General features: G+C 36.9%; 1 protein-coding gene across 1 annotated transcript in view; it reads left to right on the plus strand.

Moving 5' to 3' along the window:
- PLD5 (phospholipase D family member 5) overlaps window positions 1-17,243 on the plus strand; it is a 474,308-nt gene that overhangs the window by 285,727 nt on the left and 171,338 nt on the right. The window contains exon 4 of the mRNA XM_060142072.1: window positions 5,911-6,022. Within this exon, the coding sequence (XP_059998055.1) occupies window positions 5,911-6,022 (112 nt within the window). The remainder of the gene's footprint in view (window positions 1-5,910; window positions 6,023-17,243) is intronic.

Genomic DNA, 17,243 nt, shown 5'->3' on the forward strand with positions numbered 1-17,243 from the left:
GTGGTATCTTTTGCTCTATAATTTATTTTACTTTTATAGTTCTATATATCTTTTATTACTTCTATATAGCTGGCTTGTTTATTAGTTTTCTGTGGCCAGTGCAACAGATTAGCACACACTGTGGCTTAAAATAACAGAAATTTATTCTCTTGCAGTTCTGGAAGCCAGAAGTCTGAAATTAGTTTTACTGGGCCAAAGCCAAGGTGTCAGCAGAGGGGTGCTCCCTCCAGAGGGTAGCCACCATGTTCTAGGGGAGAATACACTCCTTACCCCTTCCAGCTTCTGGTAGCTGCTGGCATCCCTTGGCCTGCTGCTATGTCACCCCAGTCCTCAAGGCCAGGATCTTCAAATCTGCCTGCTCCGTGTTCACACTCCCTTCTCCTCTGGGTGTGTCAGAGTCCCTTCTGCCTATCTCTACTACGATTGCCTTTAGGGCTCACTCAAATAATCCAGGATAATCTCCTCCTCTCAAAACCTTTAATTTAATCACATCTGCAAAGATTCTATTTCGTTGACAGTTTCCAGATTAGGGCCTGACATCTTTGGAGGCCATTATTTAGCCTCCTACAGCGTGATTAAGGTTTTTACCACTCCAAGACTGTAGATGTAGTTGCCCAGATTTTCTTGAAAGTGTTGGTGTATCCTTATTCTTCCTGGGAATATATTTTTCTATGTAGTGTAATATAGGGGTATCTTCCACTTGTGCCAGATTAAACCACTTCACCTCCTTCAGACTGAATTAAAATAGCATGTTTTAAATAAAAATCATGTGTAGTACTATTTCTGGATTCTCTGTAAGTCCCCTTGTCTGTTTATCCATTCCTATGCCACTACCATATTAATATGATTACTATGACTCTATGGTTCATTTTTAATAATACTGAAGACATTTACAGTTAAAAATTTCTCTCTGACACCAAATATTTCTTCATTTCATGGTTTTGCTATGAAGAGCTCAACTGTTCATAGTTTCCTAGAGAATAGAAAAATTCACATTTCTTTTCTCTTTTGATGTAGGGATAATCTAAGAGTGAGTTTTAAAATGTTCAAGTAGTTAAGATTTGTTTTATGAGTTACATGTTAATGGTGTATCTCTCATTTTGTTACATTATGAGCAGAGAATGAAGCCTGTAGAATATTTCATTTTAACCATTGTTCGAGTTTTCTTAATGGCAGTTACAGGAAGGTTTTTTTTATAAATGTTCCACAGACAAATATTGTTTTGAGGGGCTTGACATATAAAATGAAAAATATATAAATGTACACATAATCAAGTTTATTGATTGTATTATTTAATTTTCATATATCCTCATTTATTTTCTATTAGATCTACCCAGGCTTGAAAGACATATTTTAAAGTGGTAGTGTTTGTTTTTTTGTTTCTGTTTCTGTTTTGTTTTTTTTTTTGTGGTACGCGGGCCTCTCACTGTTGTGGCCTCTCCCGTTGAGGAGCACAGGCTCTGGACACGCAGGCTCAGCAGCCATGGCTCAAGGGCCCAGCCGCTCCGCGGCATGTGGGATCTTCCCGGACCGGGGCACAAACCCGTGTCCCCTGCATCGGCAGGCGGACTCTCAACCACTGCGCCACTAAGGAAGCCCAGTGGTAGTTGGTAGTTTAATTGTCTTTTTATTACCTTTTGCTTTATGTATTTAGCCACTATGCTGTTTGGTACATACCAGTTTATAACTGTCAGTTCCATTACTATGACCTTTTTCCCATCTAGTCCTTTTAAGCCCTCCTCAGCTCTTATTCTAATTTTTACTGAGATCCTTTATCCAATTTGTTGTAGATCAGTGTTTCTCAACCTTTTTTTCATTATCACCTTACTTGGGAAATTTTTAGACCATTTTTTCCTAATCCTGCCCCCACCATGAAATTTTAATACCACAGATATATTGCATATTTACTGTATGTATATCTATGTTTTATTAATAAAAAAGAGTAACTTTCATCTACACACACATCTCTACACTCACACCGGAAAGAATCAATTTTCAGTCCCTTTAGGGTAATAGCACTGGGAATGCCATGTAATAGATTCTTAGTAGGCCTTCCCCTATAAAGTGTCCTAGCAAGTACATCAAACACATATTCATATCACATTGATAACCAATTATTTCTTCTTTCCTTCATCCTCCTTGATGGCTTTTAGTGTTATTTACTGTTTGGTTAGAGCTCTTCATTGAATATGTTCCTCACATGGGTTATGTAGGTAATACAGTCTCTAAACCTGTATATATCTGCAAATATTTTTTTCTTTCCCGCTGGCAGGTAAAATCCTTGACTGGGTAAAGCACTCCTGGGCTTCACTCTTTTTCTTCCACGGTCTGTCACCACCAAGTGCTGGTTTAGTGTTGCCGATGGTTAGCTCCACGCCAGTCTGATCCATTTTCCTTGATAGGTACCTTTTTGTTTTGTTCTGTTTTGGGCCGGGAGTTTGTAAGAATTCCTCTCTCTCCTTGGTGTTGATTAATTCTACAGAATGTACCTAGATGTGACTTTCCACATTACATTTGCCTCCATCTTCAGTTATCTTTTCAACATGTAAATCTATGTCTTTCCTCAAGTTGGACACTTTTTTCTTCTGTTATTTACAAACGTATTCTTTTTGTCTCTTTTTCTCTTCTAATACACCTATTAGCCACATGTTATATATCTTCAATTTATCGATCACCCTTTTCTCCCCTCGTCACCCTTATACTTTTGTGTATGTGTGTGTGCATGCATGTTTGTGCTTTGAAATATTTCTTCCATTTGGTCTTTGGGCCACTAATTTGGGCCTCAACAGTGTTCTTTAATTACTCTTCTAATTTAGCTCTAAAATCGTAGAGTTTTAGTCCAGCCAGAGGACTTTTTTTTTTTAGTCCTATCAGAGGACTATCTTCTGATTTCTCTTTGGTATTTTTGTTTTTCCCCTTCACATTTTATTGTGGCATTTCATCCTGCCTATGAGTTGTTTTGGGTCAACAGAAATAGGCAGTATTTATAACCCCTACTCTCTTGGGTTAAGCAGCCTCTTCAGAGTCACAAAGGGGCTGAGCTGGATCTCTTTCCTTGCGGTACAGCTCTCTGTCCAGGATTGTACTGTCTATCATAAGGTTTTTGCAGACATTGGAAAAAAATGGCTTAAAGTAGGTCAATGTGCCTGAGCCACTAGCTAACTTCAAGATGATTTATTTAAGTTTAAAATGTTAGCTAATGTTTCTCACCAGAAAGAGCAAGTCTTTAAACTGCTGATGTTTAAAAGCCAAGGGGCTTTTGTTATTCCTTTACGAAAACATGATGAGTAAATTTAACTCAGAGAGCACTGGGCCTTACTGCAGATCTCAGCATAGAATAAGTGTTTCATACCTTTGAAATAATTACATTTTGAATGTCCTAGCAAAAATGGGTGGACTGGGAGGTAAGACACTGAAAACAGGGGAAATTTAATAGAAGTTCTGCCTCAAGCCCAAGTACAGAAATTCTACCCCAGCACAAGTTCATTACAGTGAGCACTATATTTAAAAATTTTAAGACTCCTTGGTGTAAGTAATCAGCACATATTGAAGTAAAAATAAGCTTTATTTAATGACAGTCTGCTACTATCTGTAGCTTTTGGAGTTTCTATTTTCATTCATGTTTGATAGTTCTGGTCTTCATTTTAAATCTCACAAAAATAACACAGTGAGATAAATTTAAGGCTCAGAGCCAGAAGTACAGATAGGTTAGAAGATCTCTTATGTTTCATTTGTGCTAAATTTATTGTTAACTAAGAGCAAAAATAAAAGCATTTGTTTAAAAATACTGGCTCAAGACTTCCCTGGCGGTCCAGTGGTTAAGACTTTGCCTTCCAACGCAGGGGGTGTGGTTTTGATCCCTGGTCCGAGAGCTAAGATCTCACATGCGTTGCAGCCAAAAAAGCAAAACATAAAGCAGAAGCAATATTGTAACAAGTTCAATAAAGACTTTAAAAATGGTCCACATCAAAAAAAAGAAAGAAAGTCTTTAAAAATACTGGCTCACTAACTATGGGGACTTACATAACACACAAAGTACATATGCCCTTTCCCTTTGTGAAAGTGAAAAATACAAACAATTTATGTGACTGTGAGATGACCATGAGTCTGGGCTCTAGAAATCTGGGCTATGTAGGCATCACCAAACCTTCAAGGGTGTGTGACAAGAGTATAGTGTACAACTCGGCAGAGTGACCAAGCTCACAGGGAGGAGGTTGTGTTGGTGGCAGCTCTGCAGGAAAATCCACAAAGCCCCACCAAGTGCGTCTTCCCTCACATCCAATGTCTGAGCCTCTCACTGCCAAGCCCACATTTCTCCATAGTAAATTTGAAATTTATGTAGACCCTGAAATCAGCAAATCAGCAGCTGTTTTTTCCTTCTCCTTCTCCCTCTATCTCTTCATATCTCTCTTTCTCTCTCCCTCCCTCTTCCCTCTCACCTCTTTATTAAAAAAGTAATTTGCAACTGCCTGATGCACTCATTCTACGTACCTCATAGGAATACCTGCTTTGTGGGGAGGCTGCCTCCGCGCTTTGCATGCAAAGTAATTTGGTCACTTTTGGTGAGTTCTACTTTGGGCAACCTTTATCAGCACACTTAGTTAGACAAAAAGGAAGCCTCCATGCCTGACATGGGGTGCAACTCCTCTTTTCTCTAACTTCCGAGGATTATGGAGCTTAGGCTATACTGCACCAGCTCTAGGCAGGAGCATGGCTGGATTATGCCAGACGCTCTTCCCTGCTGTCAGCTGTCGCCCTAGCACTGGCATACCAGCCCCCTCCTCCTTAATATTCCAAAGCTTTAGGGTTTTGATCTTTGGCTTCTTTCTTTTCTAAGGCTGAATTGCAGGAATCACTGCTGTACATCTACATTTCATCCATTTTCTCTTTTCAGTCTTCAAATTCTTTCTACATGATCATTATCAATAATCTATTCTTATCAAAGTAAGATAAGACTCTGCCACTTGGGGCCATTAATACCAAAGCCTTATTGCCTGTTTAGCCTCCGAAGGCATTTGAGTTTGTGGCTGAATAACAACATTCTGAAGAACCAATAAAAGAAGACCAGTTCCCTCTTATGATAATGAGGAGTCTATGAAAACACACAAGAGAAAATAAAAAGGATAATGTTGCAATCCACTCACCTAAGATGATATAATAGCTATGGACCTACCACTATTCAGAGTGTCCCTGAGATTAAAAAAAAAATTTTACTAAAAAAATTATGTTTGTGAAAATCTTATAAAGAAAGCCTTTACTTTTTATTTTTTTCAGTTATTTTTAGGCTGGGCTAATAATTATAGATTTCTAGGCAGACCATAAGTTGAATTCAGTAAAATACGTTTTAAACAAGAAGGTGAATTTAGGCAAATCCCTGATAAGTAGTCATGATTCCCCCCATAATGGCTAACACTTAAAGGATACGTACCTACTACTATCTCTTAATCCTCACAAAAACCTTTTAAAGTAAATACTAATATTATCTATCTTTTACTGAAGAAGAAACTGGAAATTAATGAGATTAAGAAACGGAGTTTGTAAATTGGAAAACCAGCTGGAATCCAGGTCTTTCTGGGTCCAATCACAACTGTTTAATATTCTCTGCCTCTTCACGTGTAGATAATTTGAGTTCATGAAAAAGTAAAAGAAGAGTAGATTTGCATCGTAGCATTGAAATGACTATTGCAATAATTGTTGAATTGCACAATACTCAAAACAACAATGTCATCTGTGTTCCAACTACTACTCTATTTCCATAAACTCTTTTGAATTTATGAAGTGCTGCCAAGGGCTGAAGTGCTTGCCTTTTAAAATTTGAATGAATAGTTTTAATTTTCAATGTTTATTTATTCCTATTTAAAATAGCATACTTTTAGGTTTTCTGACTTTGGTTCTGAATATTTTTTCTAGGGTCAACGTCTTTTCGAAAAGTTGCTCCAACTGACTTCTCAAAATGTTGAAATCAAGCTAGTGAGTGATGTAACAGCTGATTCAAAGGTATTAGAAGCCTTGAAATCAAAGGGTAAGGCCAAGGTTGACATGGTACTCTACCTCTGGGTGTTCTGTTCTGGTACCTTTAATTCTACATAGAGCAGTACATGATTTCTTTATAATCAACACACTTGACTTAGTGCACTTCTTATTTCTCCTTGGAAAAACAGCTTGATTAAAGCCTTTAAATGAGAGAACTAATTAGTTAATTCTACTGGGATTTTTTAAATAGTGTTGTTTCATATTAGCTTATGCAAAATAATTTACTAGCCATTAGATGATAATTAACTGGAAAGCAGAATCTTTCCCTCTCTGAACACTTCAGTGATGTGATTAGAGAGAAGAGCCGCTTCTTATCAGAACAAACATTGGATTTCTGCTTTTCTCTTGACCATCAAATGGAAATTCTCCTCATGCTACATATATTCTTTGAAATAATATAGTCAGATGTAGGAGTCTATGAAACACTGCCTAATTCACAACTTTTAAGACAATTCCACAGGAGATCATCATTTGTATGGCCACTTTGCAATTTGTCTCACAACACTGAGGATAATTATAAAATAAATTTCTTAATTTTGCTGTATCTTTACTAACTGAACTCTCACAAAAAGTTTTTACTGATTTATCAAAAAATTTCACCCTGAATTTACTATCCAAACTGTAAGCCTATGAAAGAAATTGGCAGGTGTGAGCTAGTGAAAATGTTCAAGATGCGGGGTGTCCCCGGGAGAGGACAAGGTGTTGGCCCCAGTGAGTGTTAGTGTTTCACCTGATGATACTACATCTCACATGTGTGCTGTTTAAACATATTGGGCATTTTTGCTTGTCATCTTCCCTACATCAGTAAGTGAAAATAAAATACTTTCTAAAAAATGGAACAGACTATGAGGCAAGTAAGTGAGCCCAAGTGGCCTTTCCTTCTGCAGAAGAAAAATGGAAAGTGATAAAGCCTATGAAAAGAAAATAACATAGAGAAGACAAAAGCTTGGCCAGTCATGTGGGCTTACCACCATGCACATTCTATTTTCTATGCATGGGAAAATAAAGAAAACTTACATGAGTTATTGCTAGGTCTGAAAGCTTCACCCTGCTACTTGAGCACAGCACAATATACTTGAAAAACTAGAAAATACCTAGTTCAGTGGATTGACAGATACAACCAACATGGATTAGAAATGTATGAATACTTAAACTGTTTAAAAAATATGAAATTGGGTTCCCACTGTAAATTGAATTTCTATCTGAAAATTTGTTATCTGACGCATATTTAGGAGTGGATTACTTTAGGCTAACTCTGAGTGCCTGTATTTGCCTGTATTTGCAGATGATATTTCTCATGGAAGCTACTTGCATGTCCTTGGGGTTTGATTACCCCAGAAGGGTAAAAAGCAGATGAGTTAGGAAGAGAGGGATATAGCCTGAGACTTCAGTTGCTTCTTGACTGTACATCCACAGTTCTGTTCCTTGCCGTAGCCATTCTAAACCTTATAAACTCAACCAAAAGTTAAAACTAGGCAGTACTGGGGGTATGACAGCCTTTTTTAGTTGCTGCTGAGTATTTGGCTACTTTAGGCAGGGAATAGCAATTAATGAATTTATAGATAAAGCCCTTGCTTACATTTCTATTGTGAACTATGAATTAAAGTTTCATTATAGTCAGTGCTTCTCACACAAAAGAAGTGTTTGAATTTCACAAGTATATGCATATGTCACTACAGCTCAGGCTTTGTTAATGTCTAATAGGAATTCTTATCAAAATAAGAAAATGGTTTTCCTTCACAATAGGAGAACAATAAACAGGACCCAGGGTTCTCACAGCTATTCCCTATGTACCTAGAGTGAGCCTATCTGGCTTTTATTAATGCACATAGGTGTAATATATATGCATCTTTAAAATGCAGTTTTTGTATTTCTCTGCTCTCACCCTGTGGCAGAGACATGGTATATAATCACAGTGCATTTAAGAAAAACTGATATTTTTATGAAACCGTTTTAAATCTGTGTTGGAATACTTTGCTTTGGGGTTATCTTTAAATTTCTTTAGGGAGAGTTCCTAGTCTTTTGGTAAAGTTCCAGGAAGGTTTGTACAGAAATAGTCCACAAAAAAACAGATAAGTGTGAGACTAGCCATGAGCTACTTCAGCTGTGAAGGAGTTACTGAGTTTAGAAGTTAATCAAATTTATTGTGAAAAAGAACAAGAGTGAGGCTTCCCCAGGAAATGGTAAAGATTTAGTGCAGACATTGGCCCAGCGAAGGCGCAGTGGGCTGGAGATGTGAGGTGGCCCAAGGCCACAGAGCCCTCCACGGGTGGGGTGAGATTGCAGGTTATTCACTGTGCCACATGCTCCCCACTCCTTGACTCAGAAGTCAGAAGATAATCCTCCAAGGCCTCACCCTGTGGCTGGAAGGTGGGGTGCTTTTGAAACCCAGCCTCCTTGAAGTCCTTAAACCCCGGCAGGGATTTCATTCTAGACAAGTCTCCCTGTAAATTCAGAGTTTCACTGATCAGTTTTCCTAATTTCACTTGCTCAGCATCTCCACTTGTATCCCCCAATAGCATCTCATAGGCAGCGTGTTAACCTGCATACCCCTTCCCCTCGCTCAGTAGCTCCAACAGCAGCTTCCTTTACCTGAATTTCCAACCGCCCACTCACTCCACATTCTCATTCTTCACATCTAACAGGCCAGATTCTATAGGATCTGCCCCTGAGTCTCTCTCCTAGATATTACAGTCCCTTCTCAGCTACACCTGCCCTAGTGCAGGTATTTAATACCTTGCCCAGACCTAGCCACAGCTACTTTCTCTCTTCCCAACTTCTGATCTTCTCACCCTCCCACCATCTGATCTCCATGCAGCTACCAAAGGGATCCTCCACAACATGATTATTATCAGCTCACATCCCCACATAAATCGGGTGTATGTATGAGTATGCCCGAGTGTTACATACACCTTTTAACTGAGAAATATCATACCTGCAACGAAGAGCACAGTATTAAGTGTATAGCTCTAGGAATTTTTATGAAGTAAACACTTCTGAATAATCCCTTCACCAATCGTGATGTACAGCATTGCAAATGTCTCAGGAAATGTTTTCATTACCCTTTGAAGTCAGTATCTTCTGCACAGCTGACCACTATTTCAACTTCTGCCATTATAGATTATATTTGTGCTTTTTTTGAATTTTATATAAATAGACTTATTAAGTACATACTCTTTCATATCTGGATTCTTTTGCTCAATTTTATAAGATCCATATATGTTGTGTATAAAAGTAGTTTGCCCTTTTACATTTTTATATGGTATTCCATCATGTAAATATAATTTATGTATTCTACTGATAATGGACATTTGGATTTTTCCCACTTTTTTGTTATTGTAAATAATATGGTGCTATGACCATTCTTGTATGTCTTTTTGGTGCCTGTTTATACTCATTTCTTTCGATATTTACCAGGAGTGGAATTGCCGACATCACAGGCTATGTATGTTCAACTTCAATAGACATTGCCCCTCAGCTTCCAAAGTGGTTATACCAGTTTACACCACCACAGACAACACATGAAAGTTTCATTTGCTCCATATTCTCACAAAATCTGGCATTCTTTGTCTTTTTTATTTTAGCCATCCTGATGGTTATGTATCATGACGTGACTTTAATTTTTTTTTCCCTGATGACTAATGATGTTGAGCATCTTCTCATATACTTATTGACCATTTCTATATCTTCTTTGTTGAAGTGCCTGTTCAAGTATTGTGCCCGTTGTTATTTTATTTTTGTTTTTTTATTGGCCTATTCTTGATTAATAGGCTGGATTTGAATCCTTTTTTGGCTATATGTATTTCAATTATCTTCTCCCATTTGAAGCTTGTTTTTCCACTCTTCTAATGGTGTCTTTACATAAATAGAAGGTCTTAATTTTAATGAAATCCAGTTTATTAAGTACTCCTTTATTGTTGGTGCTCATTGCATCCTGTATAAAAAATATTTGTCATCACAAAGTCATAAAGATATCCTCAGTTGTTGTGTTCTAAATTCTATATTGTTTTACCTTTCAGAGTTAATTCTATTTAGATCTGGACTTACTTTTTATATATGAGGTGAAGCAGGGTTGAAGATCAGTTTTTATTTATATGGAAAGCCGTTTACTAAAAAGAAATTTTTTTCTTCACTGCATTTCAGAGGCATCCTTTTTGAAAATTGGGTGACTATGTGTTTGGGTCCGTTTCTATATTCCCTATGTATTACATTCCAGTTAGTCTACTTATCTATCTTAGGACAAATACCACATTGTTTATTTACTGTGGCTTTATAATACATGTTAAATCAGGTGGTGTAATTTTTTCATCTTTGTTTTTCATCTTTAAAACTGTGTTAGTTATTCTTGGCCCTTCAGATTTAAAAATAAAATTTGGAATCAGTTTGTCACAAAAATGCTGAAATTTTTATTAGAATTATGTTGACTCTTTAGATAAACTTCGGGAGAATTGACATTGACAGTATTGAGTCTTCTACTCCATAAACATGGCAAGGCCTCTTACTACTGTTTTAGCTACATCTCTCAAGTTTTTGATATGACAAAATTACTAAAGTATTTTTCAGTTCAAAAAGGTTTCTAATTTCTACTTTAATTGCTACTTTGAACCATGGTTTATTTAGAACTGTAATTCTTGATCTCTAAACATTTGAAAGATTGTTCTATTTATCTTTTTGTTATCTTCACTATGGTCAGAAGAATATACTCTGTATGATTTCAAACATTTGAAATTTGTGGAAAATTACTTTATACATTTTTATTTGTAGAAATAAATTTACTTTATAAATCTTTAGGCCTGTTAATGTGATGCCATTATATAACTTTTCAGTTTTGTTTCTGTATTTCATCAGCTCTTAAAGTTGTCTTGGCCAGAGTGTCGGTCTAAAAGCTACTTCATCATAGCCAAAAGTGGAGTATATGTAAAGTGGCTTCTCATTGCCTAATGCATAATCCTAACTGATAGGCCTCAAAGACAAGCTAAATAAGGTGTAATATTATCATTGGAATCCTGTTTCTTTCTCCATATCCACCTTCAAGTGGGGTATGCCCTCTGCTACCAACATTTAGCTTGCTAGGAAGTAACTGTGACATATCTCTTAAGTCCTGTTCCCCCTGCTCATGCCTCCCAGCAAATGCCTTTGATGTCCCATTTTTCATCAAACCTGATACTTGTAACATCACAGCAATATTACTGAAAATTTATACTATTAGTAAAATTTTTATTTTTGGCTATGTCTTTTAGTCATAAGCAAAATATATTGCTCAACAATACTACTGTATTTTTGAAGCCTGTTTTTAGAGGAGTTTTAGGTTTACAACAAAATTAAGAGGAATGTACAGAGATTTCCTGTGTACTGCCTACCCCACACATGCATTGCCTCCTGCATTATCAACATCACTTTCCCAACAGTATATTTTTCACCAAGGATGAACCTGTATTGACACATCATGATCACCCCAAATCCATTTTACCTTAGGGTTCAATCTTGGTGTTATATATCCTATGAATGTGGACAAATGTATAATGACATATATCCACCACTGTAATATCATACAGGGTATTCTCACTGCCTTAAAAATCATCTGTGCTCCACGCATTCATCTCCCCCTGCCTACTTTGTATTTTATAGCTTTGTTGCAATGAAATTTATAATTAGGAAGAATCATTTTTTGTTTGTCTTTCAAAACCATAGCAATTCAGTGTACTTTATATATATGATTAAAATATTTGCTAGTAGTCTACCAAATATTAAAAATAAATAAAGTCAGAAAATCATTTTGTTTTAGGAAAAAGACAGGCTTTTAGTTGTTCGTTATCACATAATTCTTTAATTAAATGACTAGTGAAATTAAAGGCATAAAAGATTAGAATCAGTGACCTAGAAATAAAGTCTACACTTCTTTAAAAAAGAAAAAAAAAAAACATTTGAAATCGTTCAGGATCTGAAATCTCCCTTTTCAGTTTCATTCTTACCATTCTTGTTGTTTATTTTCCAAGTATGTGAAAACTAGTTGTGATTTCCTAAACACATGTACTTTTTCAGGGCTGTTTCCTAAAACATGCTTTTCCCTGTGCCTGAAATACCCTCCCTCAAGCTCCTTTTCATCCTTCAAGGTCCCTTATAAGCCTTACCCTTAATATTTTCCTTTAGACTTCCTCTCTTTTCTCTAGTTGCTCTTACCATTTTTTTTCTTCCATTGTTCATTCATTATTTATTCAACAACCATTCCTTGAATATCTGACAGATGTGAGCAAGCTGGACTTTAAAGATAGAAAATTGACAAATTTTCTATCTTTAATTGATAATGCATGAGCCCTTCTGATTTCAGAGAATTCACAGTTTGGTAGAGAAGACTGATATAAGTGAAATAAACTGATCAAGGAATTCTTAAAACATCTACACAGAGTCCAGTTTTTCTGAATCACTTTCTGTGTCTGGGTCATTGATGCCCATATTTTCTACTCACTATTATCTCTGCACCATAAAAAGCATTGATGTTTATTACTCTGTAACTTTAAGAAACAGATTCTCTACTAATGTCTCTTTTTCTAAGTAGATGTTCATTCTGCTTGTTTTCAAAGCTTACTCAAAAATGTCAAAGGAAGATATTCTGACAGTAAGCAGGCCTCATACTCCTTCCTCAAAAGGCTCGTAAGTGGTTTGTTGACTGAATATTGATAAACCTTTGGGGGCCCTGTCATGCCACCAGGAATAACAACCAAGACTATGAAGTGACAACTCTGTCACAACTGCCACCCCACCTAAAACAATCATAAGATGCATACCAATGTCAAAGATGTTAAAATGTGAAAACTGTTTCAGAATCAGTGGCAGTACAGTAATGAGGGTTACTTTAGAATTCAACAATAAATTAGAAAATTCAAAAAAAAGAAAATTCAACTTAGAAACCCTTTAATAATTAAGTTAAACTCGACCTCTCCTAATACCACACCGAGGGAGGTAGATTCTAAACCAAACCTCTTTTAATGGGGCTTCTTTGTAGTGCAGTGAGCATACTCAGGAAGTAGAAATTCAGAAAATCCAAGCTGGACTGGCTATTAGGAAACAGGGATGTCTTCAACAGAACTCTTCATGGCTAGAGCATCCAATGATAGGAAGTGTTCCTATCAAAACAAACAAACAAGAAAAACCCTGCTCTATTACCTGAAATAGGAAAGAGGTTATGCAAATCAGTTGTGGGGTTTTTTGGGTTTTTTTTTTTTTTTTCGGTACGCGGGCCTCTCACTGTTGTGGCCTCTCCCGTTGCGGAGCACAGGCTCTGGACGCGCAGGCTCAGCGGCCATGGCTCACGGGCCCAGCCACTCCGCGGCATGTGGGATCTTTCCGGACTGGGGCACGAACCCGTGTCCCCTGCATCGGCAGGCGGACTCTCAACCACTGCGCCACCAGGGAAGCCCCCGCAAATCAGTTTTTTATATGAAGGTTCTATAGGAAAACAATATAATGAAATCAGAAACCTGAAATACACTGGAGAAGAGACAGTCTCCTGAGGTCAACATAGAAGATACCAGGAATCATAGTTCTAGATATACAGCATGATGAAATTGCAACCCAAATGACAAGAGAAGAGGTAGTCATGAAAGCTTGATTTTGAAAAGCAGAGGAATAGAAAACACTTGGTGGTAAAAGTAAAAGGACCTGCAAAGGCTGGGGTGATTTTTCCTACTGACATCTGCTAAGAAATTGCCCATATAAATAACAATTTTAACTCGTAGGTTAAATTGTCACTAAATGCTGTTTTGATTTTCCTCATTGCTGATGACCAGCCCAGTTATGCAGCAACAGAAAGAAATTCATCCTAGAGCTTGGGCACCCCCTTACCATGCCTGTCTTTTCTGATGTCAGGCTCACGCTAGGCTTCAGAGTCTTACCCCAGCCCTGGTTCAGCTAGTGTTTCAAGCTTTTAGTTTGTTACAATCAAACATGTCTTTTCCTCCCACTCCCTTCTTTCCTGAGTGTGCAAACCTTGGATGATGAAACCTAGAGCTTAGACTATGCTGCCTATAGATGCTTGCAACATCTCTGAGGAGCTCATAACAGAACTATTTTATGGGCTTTTGTTTTGATTAGCCAGAACGTTAATATGTTTGGAATTTTCTTTCCTCTTTGGCTTCTTTAGATGATAGATAGATACTAGATAAATAACCTTCCAATCTTCTGTGTGAGATTTAAAAATTAAACTTCTAGATTTCTCAATCTTTTCATCCACATTGTTTCATTTCTGTTATTCTTTGTGAAGGGAATACGAAGTATGCCCTTTGAGAGGACTCTCAGCCACTCTGATAGCCCTCAGCCCTCCACATTCCCTCATCTGCTACCTTTGTAAATAAAGTCATAGACTCACTGCGTAACTGGCTCAAACAGTCTGTGCTCTGAGTAAAACTGACCCCAACTTTCCCTCATTAGCACCCTATGCCAAGCAGGTGAACTAATTAGACATAGCCTTACCCCATGTTGGTGAATAAACAATAGCAACAGGATCCTAATGCATACCCTTTGGGCATCTTCAGCTCATTTTGGCTTCCTCCCCACAAAGCATTGAACAAACAGTAAATATTTAATTGGCATGTCCTTGTGCCTAAATCTTATTCATTTAAGTCAGAATTTTAATATTTGAAATGACTATTGCACTTTCATTTTTCTTAGTAACTCTATTTTTGAAATAAATAATTAATTATATTTTATGTCTCCATGGTTGTTTAATAACCTGTTGTAAAACAAGAGGTGAAAATTAACAATTATGTGTATTAAATATATCATTTATACTTTTCAAAATGGTTCAGATTTGGGGATCAAGCTTTACATAGTAACTACTCTGATATAACTCTAAAATATTGCTTGATAAAGAGAATATGGTTTAACAAAGAGAAAATACTTTGATTTCAGGTTTATAAACATGTAAAATGTAGAGGTTGTTTCACATCAGAAGGGCAAACAGCTTTGAAATTAAACGTTATCCCTTAATGCCTGATTTTAATTTCCAATTATCTGCTAAAAATTTTAGAAAAAAGATTACTACAGAATAGTTTAATAGTTGATAGAGCTACATCTGGGTGATACTATTTTTCTAATGCCACAAATGCTAGCTATTGAGGAGGTATCTCATAAGAATGCAATATGCACATTGTAAATATTGTACAAGTAGTACCAATTTCTCATTCATCAACGTGCTCATAGAATACTTCACAATGCAGAGCTTGACCTATGGAGAAGAAATATGCAAACATTTCTATTTGTCAGTGAAAGCTATTTTTTTTTCCTTCAGCTTTTTTGAGATATAGTCAACAAATAAAATTGTATATATTTGAATGGTACAGTGTGATGATTTGATATACATTGATGCTGTGAAATGATTACACATTCAGGTTAATTAAAACATCCATCACCTTACAGAGTTACTTTTTTTTCTTTTTTGTTGTGAGAATGTTTAAGATCTATTCTCTTAGCAAATTTTAAGTGTGCAATACAGTATTATTAACTGTAGTCACTGTGCTGTACATTAGATCTACAGAACTTACTCATCTTTTTTTTTTAATTAAAGTATAGTTGATTTATAATGTGGTATTAATTTTTGCTGTACAGAAAAGTGATCCAGTTATACATATATATATACGTTCTTTTTTAATATCCTTTTCCACTATGGTTTATCATAGGATATTGAATATAGCTCCCTGTGCTATACAGTAGGACCTTGTTGTTTAACCATTCTATATATAATAGCTTACATCTGCTAACTGCAACCTCCCAATTTATCCCTCCCCTGCCCCCCTCCAACTTGGCAACCAAAAGTCTGTTCTCTATGACTGTATGTTTCTGTTTCGTAGATAGGGTCATTTGTGTCGTATTTTAGATTCCACATATAAGTGATATAATATGGTATTTGTCTTTCTCTTTCTGAATTCACTTAGTATGATAATCTCTAGTTGCATCCATGTTGCTGTAAATGGCATTATTTCATTCTTTTTTATGGCTGAGAAGTACTCCATTGTATATATGTACCACATCTTCTTTATCCATTCATCTGTTGATGGACGTTTAGGTTGTTTTCATGTCTTGGCTATTGTGAATAGTGCTACTATGAACATAGGGGTTCACATATTTTTTGAATTATAGTTTTGTCTGGGTATGTGCCCAGGAGTGGGATTGCTGGATCATGTGGTAATTCTATTTTTAGTTTTCTGAGGAACCTCCATACTGTTTTCCACAGTGGCTGCACCCACTTACATTCTCACCAACAGCGTACGAGAGTTCCCTTTGCTCCATACCCTCTCTAGCATTTGTTATTTGTAGACTTTTTAATGATGGCCATTCTGACTGGTGTGAGGTGGTACCTCATTGTAGTTTTGATTTGAATTCTCTTATAATTAGTGATGTTGTGCATCTTTTCATTGGCCATCTGTATTTCTTCTTTGGAGAAATGTCTGTTTAGGTCTTCTGCTCATTTTTTGATTGGGCTCTTTTTTTTGTTGTCGTTATTGAGTTTTATGAGCTCTTTGTATATTTTGAAAATTAAGCCCTTGTGAGTCACATCGTTTGCAAATATTTTCTCCCATTCTGAGGGTTGTCTTTTCATTTTGTTTATGGTCTCCTTTGCTGTGCAAAAGCTTGTAAGTTTGATTAGGTCCCATTTGTTTATTTTTGCTTTTATTTCTATTGCCTTGGGAGACTGCCATAAGAAAACATTGGTACAATTTATGTCAGAGAATGTTTTGCCTATGATTTCTTCTAGGAGTTTTATGGTGTCATATATATATATATATATATTTTTTTTTTTTGCGGTACGTGAGCCTCTCACTGTTGTGGCCTGTCCCGTTGCGGAGCAACAGGCTCTGGATGCGCAGGCTCAGCGGCCATGGCTCACGGGCCTAGCTGCTCTGCGGCATGTGGGATCTTCCCGGACTGGGGCACGAACCCGTGTCCCCCGCATTGGCAGGTGGACTCTCAACCACTGCACCACCAGGGAAGCCCTATGGTGTCATATCTTATGTTTAAGTCTTTAAGCTTTTTTTTTTTTTAAAAGAAGATGTTGGGGGTAGGAGTTGATTAATTAATTAATTTATTTTTGCTGTGTTGCGTCTTCGTTTCTGTGTGAGGGCTTTCTCTAGTTGTGGCAAGCAGGGGCCACTCTTCATCTCAGTGCACGGGCCTCTCACTGTCGCGGCCTCTCTTGTTGCGGAGCACAGGCTCCA

The sequence above is a fragment of the Lagenorhynchus albirostris genome, chromosome 2 (genome assembly GCF_949774975.1).
Source record: "Lagenorhynchus albirostris chromosome 2, mLagAlb1.1, whole genome shotgun sequence".
NCBI lineage: Eukaryota > Metazoa > Chordata > Mammalia > Artiodactyla > Delphinidae > Lagenorhynchus > Lagenorhynchus albirostris.